At 41.5% G+C, this 17,094-nt stretch overlaps 1 protein-coding gene across 3 annotated transcripts in view; it reads left to right on the forward strand.

Annotated features, from left to right (window-relative positions):
- Positions 1–17,094, forward strand: part of PPP3CA (protein phosphatase 3 catalytic subunit alpha) — a 201,431-nt gene that overhangs the window by 163,272 nt on the left and 21,065 nt on the right. For all 3 annotated transcript variants that reach the window (XM_086612602.1, XM_086612601.1, XM_086612600.1), the window contains exons 7-9: positions 2,280–2,357; positions 4,210–4,304; positions 15,496–15,621. In XM_086612602.1, the coding sequence (XP_086468728.1) occupies positions 2,280–2,357; positions 4,210–4,304; positions 15,496–15,621 (299 nt within the window). The remainder of the gene's footprint in view (positions 1–2,279; positions 2,358–4,209; positions 4,305–15,495; positions 15,622–17,094) is intronic.

Here is a 17,094-nt window from a genome sequence, read left to right on the forward strand (position 1 = left end):
CTAGATGGGTCAAGTCCAAACCCAGCAATATACCATTCCACTGGGTTTGTAGCCTGCAGCTGCAAATGACATTTCAGCTTCAAAATATCCAAGAAGGTTGGAAGCAAGCAGTAGCATTTCTCTTGGATAAACTGAAGGAAGATGATGCATTACATTTTGCTTTTTTTTTTGTTGTTGTTGAGTTTTCATCTCTTTCATGCATCAAGTTAGAAATTGATGGGGCTGTTAACTGACTGCAAGTGGGCTCTGAAAGTGGTCCATGACATCGTGGCTGGGACAGCAGGTCTTTCGTATAATGTTTAGTTAAGGATTATTTTGAACTATATGAACTATAAATCGATAGTGGAAAATAAACATGGTGAATGGATGTTAATGCAGGAGCTGTTTTGCTTTTTCTCCAACCGTCAGGTGACATTTCAGAGCTGCTATGTGAAGTTTACACCTTTTGCCACCAGTTCTGATTTTTTTTTTTTTTTTTTTGAGCAACAGTTTTGATTGTTGCTCTCCATCTTGCCCAGTTGTGACATCTACATGTCACATCCTGGGCCTCAAATCCAGGAAAATGTCTCCTGGTCCTGGTCTCAGGTCAGATGTTGCTTTGGGGCAGGCTACATTCAGAAGACAGCCCGACTCTCCACCAGAGAGAGTACCTCCAGTACAGGGAGTAAATTCAGGTTGTGACGGGAGGTCGCAACACTTGGTTTCTCCACAGGTTTAATGTTTTAAATGCAGCTTCTTTAAGCAGGTGGCAGGAACGGGTGCAATACCGTGCTGCATCTTTGCCAGTGGAGATCAGAAGTGCCTTACAAATGCAGGATCACCAGGCTGCCAGGATGGGAACAAGACCGTCTGCTACCTTGCAGGGGTCCCTGCTTCCCACCATGGTGAAAGGTCATGGAGTATGACAGTCAGCTGAACGATTGCTTGATGTCAGGGGTGGGAGATAACTCTGAGTAAGGCATAACAAATTGTGTAGGACTGGCCCAAAGAGGGAGAAAAGGAAAGAGCTCTTGGTGTCGTCTGAATAAAGACTCTTTCCCACCCCTTAGATGTTTTTAAGGGGCCTGGTTTGGTTTTGGTGAGGTCTGTGAAATCTCTTTTATTCCAACGCCATTTCTTCTTTGTCCTCTTCCATGCACATTCTTTGTCCTGTTTTGCTCTTGCTACAGTTGGCCTTTGACAGGGGAAGCCAGGAAGTTTTGACTTTCTCGGGTTCTGTATTAAATTGTTAACAGGAGAAGAAAGGTTTTGCTTCCTGTCTTGAAGTGATAGATGGCCATTGTGCTTGTTATCCTTGAACACAGGCATGGAGAGTCATCAGCAGAGTTAAAGGCAAAAAGAAAACAGTAGTTACAGAAAAAAAAAACTTAAACTTATTTTTGAAAGCAGCAAAATGGAGTAATTTTAAGTTCTGTAACATTTATTTAGATGTAATTTTAAATAGCTTTTCTCTAACTATATTTCCCACTTGTGCTGTCAAAACTGCATAGAGGTCATGCTATGTTTTGTTTTTCTTGTATGTGTTTTTCATATGTGTTCAGTGCCTTAAACAGTAAGAAGGGTTTCAGGATGCTGAGGTTGTAAGAAATGGCTCCTCCATTCTCCTGAAGCAACGCTGTCCGTGTGCAGTGAAAAATATGATAGAGAAACTCTCACCGTTTTCACCTAATGGCTTCGTTTTCACTCATACAGTAGAACATGTCTTGGAAAGATATATTCAGTGAGCACTTTTGGGGTTTCAGAAGTCACAGAATTTACATTTTAAGTTGCCAAGGGGAAGGATAATTCTTGTTTACCAAGGAGATGAAGTTCAGAAGTTCAGACATCTTCAGTGTGGAGACTGAGTTGCCTTTCTTCTTTCTGTCTTTCTCACTTTCCACACACCAGCTTATTATTTGGTGTCCACAAGCAGACTGGTGCATACTGTAGTTTGTGGGTGAGGAGGTTTTCTGCTGCGAGCAACCATTATATCACATTTTTCTTTTTCCAAGTACATTGAATCTGAAAGTATAATAAAAGAAATTACTTTCTTTTTGACAAGCAATAAGGTGATTGTTGTTATGTAACGAATTGCAACTTTCCAGCATTCCTCTCCCTGCAGGTATGGGATGAGACAACAAAGGGTGCTGCTTCTAGTGTTGTCTCTACTGAAATCTGCCTGCAGCGCAGGGGCTGATCTCCTGAGTGATGCAAGTTGGACAAAACATTTTTTGAAAGCTGGAGCTAAATGTGGCGCTTCTGATAATGCCATAACAGGTGCTATTATTTTCTTCCAACAGTTACCCTGCTGTCTGTGAATTCCTACAGCACAATAACTTGTTATCTATACTCCGAGCTCATGAAGCCCAGGATGCTGGGTAAGTGTGTATGGAGAGAGGGCACTAATAATGAATAATGGCTTACCGCTGTCAAACAGAGCGAGGAAAGAAAGAACAACTGAGAAAGAGCAAACTGGAAAGCTTAAAATTAAATTGCAACAGCTCTTGCTTAATTTATTAATGCTATAAAAACATACACTGGCATTAGAATTATCTTTTATGTGATAATTACTGAGTTACACAACTTAATGAATTCTTGTATATCCCACTTACTTAGCCTTAGTGATTTTAAGTGGCATGAAATGACCAAAAGTTATTTAGATGCCAAACTTGGGAAGGAAAACAAATTCAGCTCAGAAAAAGAAGTTTTGCAAACGTGTCTGAGACTTTTGACGTACTGATTGCAGCAATGCCTGGGAAGCAGTTTGGCTCACGAAGGCCAGAACTGTCATCTCTTCGGTCTTTCACACCTACCTGAAACTTCTGGTTTTATACTTTATCAAGAAAATAAACTTGTGGAGCTCAAGAGCCAAAAGTAATTTTATGCAGGAGTATCATTAATGAATTTAAGGAGTTTATTAAGGCACTCTGTGCAAAAACAATCCAAGTCAAGCACTGGTTGGTGTTGATGGTTCCCTCATGATACTATTACCAGCGTAAAGATAGAATTTGTTATGCCTCTTTAAAAAATTAGAAAAAATTATCTAGCCATTGAAATGTACCATACTTGTGAGATTTTAATGAAGAACTGGTGTCTGAATAAATAGCTTTGCATATCTTGCATAAATTATTAATGTGTCTATTTGGAGATAGAAACTTTACCCAACCTGAAGAGTAAAGAGCAAGATTGTAGAAATGAGGTCGATATTCACTGTGCATATAAAAAGCTATTCTGAATGTTTGAATTATCATATACTTTAAAACCTCGATGCAATTAAAGGCAAGCTATTACTCTGCCAAAAATAACTGGCGTGAAATACCCAAGAGTAATGAAATTTCATTTTTATTGTATTGCTTTCCAATAAAGGGTGAAAAATAAAGTTTTGTGGAAGGAATTGCATTGAAACTATACAGTGGGTTTTGTGCAACTATTGTGGATGTTTGCCAAATCCTTCAGTTTCTTGCAGCTGAAGACTAAAGAGCAGTTATTTGGTGTTACTTGGGTCTTAGTGAGAGACAAGGACTGGTTGGTTGGTTTGCTTCCAGTTACTTGCAAGTTTAATTCTTGATTGATTAGATGTTGGTCCAATAAACGTTTTGTTTTTCGCAAGGCAGCAAGGTTAGGTAATGAAAACATGCAGATGTTGATAAACTGGCTTATGGACTGGGTGAGATTAGACGCAGCGCTGAAAATATTGGGACCCCCTGGATCCCCTCCCCTTTTCACACTTTCCATCTCCCCTGGCTTTGCCATCATTTGCATGCCCAGAGAGGGCAGGCAGCTGGAGGGTCACGGAGGACGTGCACTTCGCTTCTGGAGGTGGCACCGTGCACCTCCAAGGCACGTGCTGGCCTTTGCCTTCACCCGCAGTCCCACGGAGGCAACGTCTGGGAACGTCCTGGGGTGCACGCGCGTAGAGACCACCTGGCTCCAGGGATGGGCACTAAGCAAATTCGTAACAAAACACACCTCTGGCTCATTAAATATCAAATGGAGATACAGTTTTCAAGCATGGTGTGGATCCCTCACCATCCCAAATGGATATAATGAATAAGCCTGCAGAAATTTTTTTTTTTTCCGTGGCTTTAAAAAGCACATATGTATGTTTTTCTGTCTTGGCATTTATTAACAGACAATATAGTAACATACTAGGGTTTTTTTTTCCCTAGATTTGGTCAGTGACAAATATGCATATGACATTGTGCAACAGTATCTTCTCTTTCCTTTTAGGTATCGTATGTACAGGAAAAGCCAAACAACAGGCTTCCCTTCACTAATCACAATTTTTTCAGCACCAAACTATCTAGATGTATACAATAACAAAGGTAAGAATTTAATTCCTGTTAATATACAGTAGACTGTACTTCTCTTTACTCAAATACATTACATTGGTTTTCTTTTTCACTCCTTTCTCTATTTATCCATCCATTCATGCCCACTTTCTTCCTCTATTTATTAGTTCATGCCGATTCCATTTATTACACAATACAAGCCTAATTAGATTTGTTACAGGCAGATGTATGCCTCTCAACATAACCATAGATTCTAACATGCCTGAGGATATTTCTGTATTTTGACTGCAAGTTATTAACTAAATGTTACACAGGAAGCAAAACTGAAAACAGGTCTATTAGCTAAGAGAAGTATATTAAGAAGTGCTGTGGGTGAATGTTCAGAGCCCAGTGTTACTTGTAATTAATTATTTGTCGCTTTGCTCCTTTCCAGTAAAATTAATGGAGTTTGTATACGCAAACCCTCTAGCCAGCCAACAAACTTGAGCAGATCATCAGTGGATAAAGGATGCAATAGGCATTGTCTGAGTTTCTTTGGGGTTTTTTTTTGCTGGTTTTTTTGGTTTTTTCAGTCACTTGAAAACTATTATGTAGGAAATGAAATATTATTAGCCAAAAAAAAAAAGAGCTTATTGCACAAATAAGCCATCACTGGTCACTCCTTATAAAGACTCCACTGAATACAAGTATTTGCAGCTTCTTGGAGTTTATTAGTTTACTGCGTTCCCTGAAATCTCCTCTAATGAACTGGGGGGGAAAAAAAAAAATCATGTTTCTAAAAATAAAGCATTCTAATAAGCCTGTCCTCCTATATCTTGAAATGAGCAGTAATGTTTACTTTCTCCTATTCCCAGTAAAGCTAAAGTTATTTGTGTTCCTTTGAGGAAAACAAAATAATTTTTTTCTCAATGCACTTCTCAAAAATGGCTCCATTGCAAAGAGATTGTTCTTTATTGAGAAGAGACGTTTTTAATTTGGACGCTTGCCCGTAAAGAAAGTAAGAAATTTCAATTTATTTTTTTTTTAAACTTGCAAAAGAAAACTTCTTCAGGCATCATTTTATATTATTGAAGTTATCATCTAAAAGCTGTTAAGCCATGAACTGTACACGAGGGAAGGAAACGTTTTCACTGTTAGATAATGGGGTTTGTACACTTTGGTGTTCTCAATATGTGTGTTAACTTGTGGAACCATTAATAAAAGCATTCTGCACAAAACACACAAGCAGAGCTGTCAGTAGCTACTTTTGTAAAAGTAAATGGTATAGGGACTCTACTGGCAACCCAAAAAGTGAAGAATGAAACAAGGCAGCATTGTTGCTATTGGCAGAAAAGTGTCTTTATTCTCTGGGTTGGCCACTTTGGGTAGAAGGCGGGCTGGTGACGGGTCTGTACAAGTGAAGTCACAGAAAGTGTTCGCCTTTTGTTTCTTAAAGCATGGAGGTGGTTCTGTGTGCACAAAGGCAATGGGTGAACAATGTGAAATTTTTACCATGAAGGCAAACAAATGTAAAGCAATGATTTGTGTCATTCAGAATCTTGAATTTGAAACCACAGAGTTTGGGTGGTGAAGAGAAGTGCCCCTCCGTTTTGGAAGAGAGGGTCGTTTCCCTTGCTCCACGATGCTCCGCTGTGGCAGTAAGGTCTTTACACTGGTGGAAAGCCTTTTCTGGTGACAGGCTGTAGGCCAGCTGTGGGGAGGCACTGGTCATCTGCCGTCACAGCCGACGTTTGGGTGCGCTGCTGGCGATACCTGCTCTGAGCGAGCTCAGCCACATCAGAAGCGGTGCGAGATAGGCACCGGTGTGCCACTCTTTAATGTATGACTCGTTGTACATTTGGAGGCTGACCTTTAGCAGCTTTGTGATGAGTTTCTGTTGGGTTTAACTGCCTCCTTTTCTCTCATTAGAAGTTTTGACGCGTTATTTCATGTGACTGATTGCACTGGCTCTTGGCATTCGAAGTACATCATGTGAAATTTTTTGTGCCGCGTTGCTCATGCATCTTCATCTGGATAGTGTTTGGGTGCTTGCTTCCCTCTTCAAGAAAGAAAAACACTATCATCCTCAATCAGTCCAAAACATGGCCACTTGTTGGCTTCCTTGATTTGCAGCAGATAAATTAACTAAGAACACAGAGCTTCTGACTGACTGATTTCGGGACGCAAAGGAAGGCTTTTCCATCCAGAGATGTTATAGGACAGTTGCTTTAGCTGATTCATTGTGCACTGGTGCAGAACCTGATTGATTTTTAAAGATCATTTGGGGTTTTGATTACTGTCAGTCCTTGGAAAAGGAGTTACTCTCCTACAAGTAAGTACCTTCCCTTTCAGTGCATTTCTAAATGCACAATGTATTCTTAGTATGCTTCTGGTTATCACTTAGCTAATAAAGTCACCCTAAATAAATTCCTGAGAGGCTCCATCTCCCACTGACATGAATGGGTCATTTTTAAATGCAGTGTTGCTGAAGATAAATACACACTTTTTAAAAAGCTGCAAGGAGCTAGGCATGCTTGTTTTCTACCCTAGGTTGATAGTTCTCATACCCATTAAAGCAGATGTACTTTCTTGTACTTCTTCAAAGCACTTCAGAAGGAGTGGGCTTGGTTGCCAACTTCGTCCAAGGGCTTATTCAGTCCCTGCTGGAGAGCAGCCACTGGGATCAGAAATATCCTCAAAGAGCAGTGGGGAGACAACATTCCCGGAGCAAAAGGTTTGGCAGGGGTAGCTGAAGATCGGTTACCCAAACAAGACCATGTTCAGCGTATCTCCTGTTAATAATGCTGCTGTGGACCCTCTGCATGGGCTGTCTCACAGTACCGACCCGCCATGGGGAATGTCTTTTGGCTTTGTTCCACTGGATTCTGGCACCAAAGGGAGTTTTCTGTATCCGTTTGGTTACTGGCCGCTGCCTCGTGAAGGCTGCGTGTATAATTCGTCCATCATGTGGCTGCTGGTCCTGTCGCAACCCCAGCCCACACACATGCACAGCTCCGGGTGCCAAAGCTAGGTTTTTCAATTAGGAGGCTCCTCTCCCGGGTTCCCAGTGTGGTTAATGGAGACAGAGAGAGATATGCTTTCAGGGGGTGATTCAGAGACTCAGAAACTGCCTAGATTTGGAGATCCTCGTGTCCCTCCTCTTTCCAAGACTATCCTTCTTCATTGTTGTTACGAGTGCCTTCCATATTCATTATAATGGAGAGCATTGGCAAAGGGGAGGAATTTATACATACGTTTTTTTGGCAACTTCTGAGTTTCTGTTCAGTGTCTTCATAGCTTTCTCAAACATTTCTGCTCTCATTTGTATTATTAAAAGGCATGAAGAAAAGATACTTTAAGATTATTATTAAAACTTGTTACAAGAAGTAGTGGTGCATCGATGATTTTCTGAGACTACTCCTTCTGGAGAGGATCAAAACTCCTCATGCAAGAAGATAAATGTTAGTTGGATTTTGATAGTTACCTGTGACTTCAGGGCCTTGGAGGAGAGCAGTAGTGGCCAAGAAACTCTGAGAAAGTTATGTAAGTACAGGTTTACCCTTGGATTCAAGGGTGCCCATCACCAGGAGAAATTCTCTATAACAACAGAATAAGAGGTGCCAAAAATTACTGCATTATGTGATCTACTGCCCTTGTACCATGTCTAAACTTTCCTTCTCACATTTACTGCTTCTTAATGCCTTAATTAGGGCTTGGTGTAACGCTGTTTGTGCCACAACAAAAAAAAAAGCAAGTGAAAGATTTTACAGATGTTCTACAGAGGCAGGCAATTTATTTGTAAATTGTTGGCAACATTTCATATTTTAGTGTCTGGCTGTCAGTTCAGTAAGTGCATGCTTTTTGGCTGAGTGAACAATTTTAACTAGCTGTCTAAAGACAGACTATTATCTTTTGAACCCTTTTAAAACATTAGGTTTCGTGGTGGTGAGATAACCACCAGAGAATCCGAAGCTATCGAAAAAAATAACGTGATGTTTCTTCCAACACGCCACAACGTACACGTGGTCTTGCTGAAAAGGAAAAGCAGATGATGAAGGAAAGAATCAAAGTATGCAGGGGAGTTTGGGGTACTAGCAAAATCAAAACCAGCTGTACATCGGTATGTTGTTAACACATTGGATAAATAATATATCGATGGAGTGTGCATAAAGTATCAGTATGTGGTATACCATAGATACACGTTTCCTAACGTATCTCATCCAAATGGATCTAACCTAGTGAAGTTCAACAAGGCCAAGTGCAAGGTCCTGCACATGGGTCGGGGCAATCCCAAGCACAAGTACAGGCTGGGTGGAGAATGGATTGAGAGCAGCCCTGAGGAAAAGGACTTGGGAGTGCTGGTGGGTGAGAAGCTCAACATGAGCCGGCACCGTGCGCTGGCAGCCCAGAAAGCCAACCGTGTCCTGGGCTGCATCCAAAGCAGCGTGGGCAGCAGGGCGAGGGAGGGGATTCTGCCCCTCTGCTCTGCTCTTGAGAGACCCCACCTGGAATACTGTGTTCAGCTCTGGAGACCCCAGCACAAGAAGGACATGGAGCTGCTGGAGTGAGTCCAGAGGAGGGCCATGAAGATGATCCGAGGGCTGGAACACCTCTGCTATGGAGACAGGCTGAGAGAGTTGGGGCTGTTCAGCCTGGAGAAGAGAAGGCTCCGGGGTGATCTCATTGCAGCCTTCCAGTACTTAAAGGGGGCCTACAGGAAAGCTGGAGAGGGACTTTTTGCAAGGGCATGTAGTGATAGGACAAGGGGCAATGGCATTAAACTGAAAGAGGGGAGATTTAGATTAGATATAAGGAAGAAATTTTTCACTCTGAGGGTGGTGAGGCACTGGAACAGGTTGCCCAGAGAAGCTGTAGATGCCCCATCCCTGGAAGTGTTCAAGGCCAGGTTGGATGAGGCTTTGGGCAACCTGGTGTAGTGGAGGGTGTCCCTGCCCATGGCAGGGGGGTTGGAACTAGATGAACTTTGAGGTCCCTTCCAACCCAAACCATTCTACAATTCTATAACATGAAAATTATTTTCGTATTGGAAAAAGGCAGAGTAATACACCTGGAAGACAAGGATGATCTTTGCGAAATAATAGCACTTTGGGAGAAAGAAAAGCAACGTAACCTTCTGTTTGCCCGATCAGTTTTCTTTAATGCTTTATCTCTGCTGTTGTGATGAGGCCTTGTCATGGAAACGAAAGCTTTTAAAGAGGAGCTGTCAGGGTATCTAGGCCATCTCATTGCTGACGCAGAGAAGTTTGCCAGAAGTGATTTTTGTGGTCTATTGATAAAATCTTGAATGCTGTTGCGCTGTTTCTTTGGACGTCACCATTGCACATGTGAAATAAAAATCTTCAGTAAAAGGGAAGATTTTTCCCAACTAAAATTAGCCCCGCTTCTGTACCGGATTATTTACATCGTTACCTTGTATAGTAAATAATTTTTTCCTTTGATAATATTTAAACTCTTTAAGCATTTTTACTAACGCTTATCCCTGACCTGTGTTGGGCAGAAAACGCTGTGGTTACTTAGCAACTCTGCTGGAGGAGAAGGCACTGCTCCCGGTTGCACAGTTAGTGCTAAAGTTAATTTGGCATTAAATCAGAAATTGAAATTTCTTTCTTAGGTATGAAGAATTTGAGACCTTTCCCTGTGTGTGTTTTCTAAATGCACAATGAGTTTTCTGGAAAACATTGCAAGCAAATTAGTTAACTTGTTTGCTAAAATTACTTTGAGGTTGTTTATCTAAAAACACGTGGTTCATTCTGGGATAGTATTTCTACCATGCTCCTCCTCCCCACCCCCCCACCCCGATGGAAATATTATCAATTAATCTATACTGAAAAATTATTCAACAGATCTTGAAGCAGGATATTTAATGTCTTTGGGTAATTCTGAAGTAGTGGTCATGCAGTTTAATGTTGTTCACGTTCCTTAAGGCCTTAATCTACCTCCCAACATACAGGCTTTTAAAATGCCATTTGAGATGCCAGAAGAGTCTGAAACATCTGCTTGATCTGACAGGTATGACACAGGAGACGGGAGATCTGGGCTCATCTTTAACCAAGGAAGACCAAGGAGATACCCCAGGGGTTCTCAGATGGCACTATGTGCTTATATTTCATAGAATCATAGAATGGTTTGGGTTGGAAGGGACCTTAAAGATCATCTAGTTCCAACCCCCCTGCCATGGTCAGGGACACCTTCCACTGCATCAGGTTGCTCAAAGCCTCATCCAACCTCGCCTTGAACACTTCCAGGGATGGGGCAGCCACAACTTGGCAACTTCTTCTAGTGCCTCACCACCCTCCGAGTGAAGAATTTTTTCCATATATCTAATCTAAGTCTCCCCTCTTCCATTTTTAAAGCCATTGCCCCTTGTCCTATCACTACACGCCCTTGTAAAAAGTCCCTCTCCAGCTTTTTTGTAAGTCCCTTTTAGGTACTGAAAGACTGCTAGAAGGTCTCCCTGGAGCCTTCTCTTCTCCAGGCTGAACAACCCCAACTTGAGTCTCAGTCTGTCTTCATAGCAGAGGTGCTCCAGCCCTCGGATCATCTTTGTGGCCTTCCAGCAGCTCCATGTCCTTCTTGTGCTGGGGACTCCAGAGCTGAACACATTACTCCAGGTGGGGTCTCACAAGAGCAGAGCAGAGGGGCAGAATCCCCTCCCTCGCCCTGCTGCCCACACTGCTTTTGATGCAGCCCAGGACACGGTTGGCTTTCTGGGCAGCCAGCGCACGTTGCTGGCTCATGTTGAGCTTCTCATCAACCAGGATTTGATGCTGAGGTTAGCTGAGCTGTCTCCATTTCTAGCTGAAAGGAGGAGGTTTCTGACCTGAACATTTTTCACCACCTGTATTTCCAGCCTTAGGTACCTCTGTTAAATGCTTAAAGCTGAACAGTACGAGCGCCCTTTGCCTGCTGCGTTGGTGTTTCATTTCACTCTAATGTGATTTAAGCATCCGATATCTCAGTTTACTAGCATTGGAAAGAAGTATAATGTCATTTGGGATATCTGCACATCTTCACTTTACAAAACATTAGCTTCTAAAACTCATTTACAACAGCGAGTATCAAAATTAGATTAAAATGTGTGTGGCTGTTAAGAATAATAAGATTCTTGCTCTGGTTGGTGATTCTACACAATAAAACTGTGACTGGTGGCTTGGTCTGCTAGCATCTGCTCTGCATATATGCTTGGAGAGAAAAGTATAGAGGTTGCAGCCTGGAATAAAAAGCAAATGTTGGAGAGAGTCAGGTTTTCCTCGGTTCCAGGTTTCGTAACCAAAGGAACCCATCCTACTTTCTTCTGTCTCCTCCATCAGTGACCTGCAGTCATATAACCTTTAAAAGATTCCTGCTCTTTCAGGGCAGCTGAGGTCTCCTATAGCTATTTAGGCATCAAGTTAGTGTGGACTAAGAAATCGAAGGAGAGGTGAAACCCCCAAACCTTTTCTGAGCCAACAGAGAGGGAAGCAAGAGCTATGACCAAAAGAAAGCAAGGGGCCAGAATAGCTCAGGGAAACTCCTGCTATTATCTGAGCAACATTTTCTTGATCCAGGTGAAGTTTTCTTTTTCTGACTATTAAGCAGTAGTCAGGAATGCACAATCATAACAAGAGCCAGTTTGTTTCATGTTTAAATATCATCTTCGTTAGTTGCCTAATAAAAATATTTTGCATACGTCATGCTTGTAAATGAAAGATTTTAAAATAAAAGTTCAGAAAAGTATGTGTGATACTGGTAACTACCCTACTTTATTTTATTCTTTTAAGAGTAGGGTGATTTTAGAAGACTCCTGCCTCTGTTATTACCCTGCTCTATTGTATAGTGTTAGTTTTCTTCAGCTGGATTTTGAAGTCATTTGTGGGGGAGCTGTACAGGTCATTTAATGAGGAAAATAATTTTCAAAATACTGTTATCAGAACTTGCTTTTGTAAGATACTCAAGTATATAAATTAATAAGGTGGTGTGAAGATTTTTATTTTACAGAATCTCAAAATAAATTATCTTCCTTTAAAAAAAACAAACTCAACTAAAGCCATTTGCATTTAATTTGATGTTTTCCAACTGTTCTGCTTTTGGTTCAGGCTTTTTTAGAGGCTAGTTTTAAAAGTTCATTGTAAAAATGATTTATTTGGCTTTCACAGAATTTAGAAATAGACTTAATGGATAAATTGAAGAAATAGTGGAAAGAGGAACTACGTCAGCTCACTAAGATGATGAATTTGAAGTTTTAGTCCTTCTAAATGAATCCTCACAACCATTAAGTGATCCTTTTTGTGTGGTTTTGACTCATTTTTGCTGTAAAGCCACAAACTATTTATTTTTATTATGCAATTGTGTCACTGTAATAGAAGGAGAATGAATTTCGATCTGCCATATGTAATTTCAGCCAAAAAGTGATGGAAATATTAAGAGCATCAACACTAGTTTTCTCATTTTTGCTAATAGCAGTATTAAGCCATTTTTATTTTAGTGAGCAGCAGAGTGGCTGCCAACTATCAGAGTAGGATGGTGAGAGTCAAATGTGGTTTATTTAAATAGAGGGTGTCTGCCTGGCAAAAGTTTATATAAAATCAGCGAGCCGTTGTCTGTGTTCTATGGGTGAGTGGGCTTCAGAAACTCTCAGGTCACTCTGGACTCTCTCATTGGCCACAAAACAGAAAACTTTTAGGAACCTATTACATTTGCGTGGGAAACAACAGTCTAGTGCATCAAAAAAAGTTTCTTGTCTGATTGACACACGCTTTAGTCAATGGAAGGAGATGAAGAGTCAGAAGAACTTGTTGTCCCCTTTCAGCCAACGTTGTGATACGCTGCATTTCCCACAGTGCTGTGCCATGTTGCAGTCGTGCAGCTTCATTGCTGGCTGCGAGGTGATAACCAGCCCTTGGAACTATGTTCCTCCCTGGAGCGCCACAGGTGGGAAGGGTGGAGGAAAGAGGATAACAAAGTGTGATATGCCTCCTTCTCTATCTGTTTTTGGAGTGGTATATTTCTGACATCGTTTTGATTCAGGCTGTTTCATCATTTACGAAGACATTATCGTGTATGTTGCTTCCTTGGTTCATTTTTCTCCAACTAAAGCTGAGGAGGACCGTTCTGAAGGTCGCAGGTTACTAGATCTCATCAGGATGGCTTAATTCCTAGCTTAAAAAGGCAAATTGAAGATGATTTATGAAAAGTTACATACGTGTCTTCCAGTGTGTGCAGTATATTGTCTCTAGTGTAAAAAGTATTTGATGACGGCTCACCTACAGCCGCAGAACTAGAACTGCTACAAGATCAGGTGAAGACCGGCAGGTCATAGTGAAGTCAGCGCTGTCTACGTGAGAATAAGCATGTGAGCAGCGAGTGCTTTCAGAGCTATATGTAAATTCCAGTAGTGAGATGACCAGCAAACTTCATATAAAGTTCACTGAGCTGTCTTCTAAAAAGTGAAACCCCACCCTTAATTTTCTGGTAATAAAAATGTAAAGTGCCAGCACCTTTTACAGTGGATGAAAGCTTCACCTTGGGTTGACTGGTTTAGTCCCATGTTGATTAAAGATCCTGCCCGCAGTCTGCTGTGACTGTATTGCTTAAAAACTTTTATGTCTTTGTGTTTAGGATAATTATGAGTCACTTTGGGTTTAGGTGGTCATCTCAAAATTACCTTTTTCTCCATGAGCAAAGAAATAACTTGCTCTTCTGTTTCATAAATGGCTCTGTTCACATCAAGAGCTCATGTATTCTGCGCCTGTGCAATGTAGAAATTACTGAATTTCAGGAAACAGATTCTGTAAATTAAAATATACCCTAGTTAGGTTAGAGATACTGCGACCAAGTTGAGTAACTGCCTTATTAAGATCTTGCATTTCATATATCTTTGCAAAAAAACAGGAAAGTAAAAAGAAGGAAAGGATGAGATTTAGTTTTACTGTTTCCCAAGCTGAGGCAGTTGACTCATAAAGTGAACAACAGAAATCCAGCACAGGGTGATTTTTATTGAAACACCATATTATTGAAAGCTCTCCCTCCATACTTTCTTCCAAAGCCAACAAATAGCTGCTGAACCCACACCCATTCTGTGTTCTTCCAGGCAGTCTCAATGAATGGCCTTGGTTTGAGTAATCTACAGCACCCTGATAACCACTTACTGCTATAAAAAAATTTTTAAAATGCTCAAAAGTCTAGATTTGGTGCGGAACGTAGTGTTGGGCAAACTTCATGCTTTGGAAAATGAGTTTTGATAAGCACAGTTAATCTAGTCTTATTGTTGAGTTAATTTTATTTCATGTGCTACGTTTCCATGATTACTTCGCTCCTCCCTAACCAAATTGATATTGTCCCTTTGTCTCCTGCCCGTGCTCTCTGCCCTCTCAGTTATACCCAAGCCACACTCAGCCTTTCCCTCTTTCATCTGACTTTTTGGCTGCACTGGGCCTGGGTGCAGCTATGGTCTTTTCTAGAAATAAATAGCTGTTTCTTACTCATATGCTTTATAATACTTTGATTTACTTTGTTCTATCACTATTGCAAAAACAGGTTAAAATTATTCAGACCCTGTATCAGATACGGACCTGATGTCCATTAGCACAAGTGAACACTGAACTTGGTGTAGTGCTTTAAAAAATGGCTATGGCATAAGTATCTATTTCTGCCCATTAGCAAATGTGGTCTTTTGTGTGTGTGTTGACGAGAATGATACGAATTTTAAACGGTGCAAGCCAAATCGTGTTAGTATTCATTCATACTACAAGGAGCAAAGTCTCACGCACCTCGAGTCTGAGTAACGGGAGAAGAAAGTGTCACCTGTTGTACAATACTATGAATGCAATACGTTGAAAACGTTCATTGGAAGAGCAGCACTCAAACTCTGAGTGATAAATGCTTTTCTCTGCCCTCTCCAAAGCATGGTTGTGTGATGAAGCTCAGATGACTGTGCGAAATGAGTGGTTGTGGATACTCTGCCTCGTTCCCCGCTGGTGGCAGGTCCCAGAGCCTACGTTCATGACTACTCAGGGTTATTAATTCACTTATCAACCCATCTTAGTGTCAGGGAGAGCTGACGACACCACTTTCAGACTGGAAGTAGCTTGTGTCATCTTTGAGGCTGTATCCAGTTATAACTCGGAGTCAAGTGCTGCCGCTGGGTCGAGTGGTTGAAAGCTGGTGAGCAGGCTGGGCACGCCGTGAGCGGTACTGGTCCAGTAGCCAGTCACACACTTTTTTTCTTTTCCTTTCTCCCTTCTAGCTGCAGTATTGAAATATGAGAACAACGTTATGAATATCAGGCAGTTCAACTGCTCCCCTCATCCGTACTGGCTTCCAAACTTCATGGATGTGTTTACCTGGTCCTTGCCGTTTGTGGGTGAGAAAGGTATGTAAATCGACTGTTTGTAGAAACTGCAGAAAGGTTTCTTAGTCACTGTACGTGTGGCCTTGTTTATTTGAAATGGCAAGAATAATATGAAAACAGATGACTTGCTTTCGAGGACAGATTTGAAGAAATGGGCCTCAGAGAGGCAAACAATTATCAATGGTTAATCACGCTTCTTGTACGTTTTTAGAATTCCCACTCTTTCCAGGCTATTAATGTTTCTGCTGTAGAAATAGATTTTATGGCATTGCAGGCCAGAGGTGCGGTCACTGAATAAAATTCTTATTAGTTGTTCCTTTAGAAGCTCTTGGGCATTCCCTTGGATATTGCTTACTGCTCGAGGGACATCCCAACAGACTTCGCTACATCATGGTTACATCCTACCCAGCTGACCTTTCTGATAAGATGATGATGGGTTGCTTGTTCACCAGAGAGCTGGCAATGGACTAAGACCCATTCTGGTTAACCGTTCCCAGAGAGAGTAGAGAGATGGCAGGAAGAAGGAAAACCTGCTCCTCAGCCTCTTCTCTGCCCGGGGCGTACAGTGCCTCATTGCTGGCTAGAAGACTCTAAAGAACATAAATGATGTTTTATTGAAACAGGATGCTCTTGATGTTGCCCGAAGACAACTTCATGCTATGAATGGCAAGCACACAAAAGGCATGAAAACTCTTTGGTCTAACGTATTAAATGAATGCATAATGCAAACTGCTTAAACCCCAAGTCATTTTATTCAGGGCCTGAGATGCAGCTTGCTTTGATCCATCCATTATAGTATATTGCTGCAACAGCAATTACTGCCAGAAAACTATAATAAACTCTTAAAAGCTGCTTGGAATAACAGTTCTATCTTAATAGGCAACTGGAAATACAGCCAGCTGTGGCTCTTACCTGCAGTCATGACCAGCTTTGTTTTCAGCTACTCTTTTGTACGAGGAAAGCCGCTGGTGAGACGCCCGAGGTCTCTGTGAACAAAGCAGATAGACAATGAAACAGGGATTAAGAAAGAATAGGCAGCTGTTTCCACTAATGGAGACGTTACATAATCCACACTGACGCATGTTGCGGGCTCTCGTGGAGCAGATAAAGCGCTTTCATTTTCTTCGGCCGTAAACTCAGCCAGGCTGTTTTTAGGATGGGCTTGTTCTCCATACACGTTGCAGTCCTGCAAGATGCTCTGTGAGGTCATTTTTTCAGAGGCTTCCCATCGGTGACCTGCTCAGGTGGGGTTGCAGGATGCATGGTCAGACTCGTTGAGGTTCTGAGTCCGTGAACGCTCCTCTTTCCTCTTTTTTCTTTTTTTCCTCCTTCATGTCTTCCCAGTAGTCACTTTTACCAATTGCTTGGAAATTTTAGAGCCCTGAGAACTGAAATCAGTGTCTTCCCTTTCTCTGCAAACCGAAGCTCATGGATGTAAGAGTTGATGTTCTACACAGCTTTTTATTTATTTCCTTTTTTTTTATAGATTTTTTC

This window comes from Tauraco erythrolophus, chromosome 5 (genome assembly GCF_009769465.1).
Source record: "Tauraco erythrolophus isolate bTauEry1 chromosome 5, bTauEry1.pri, whole genome shotgun sequence".
Classification (NCBI taxonomy): Eukaryota; Metazoa; Chordata; class Aves; order Musophagiformes; family Musophagidae; genus Tauraco; species Tauraco erythrolophus.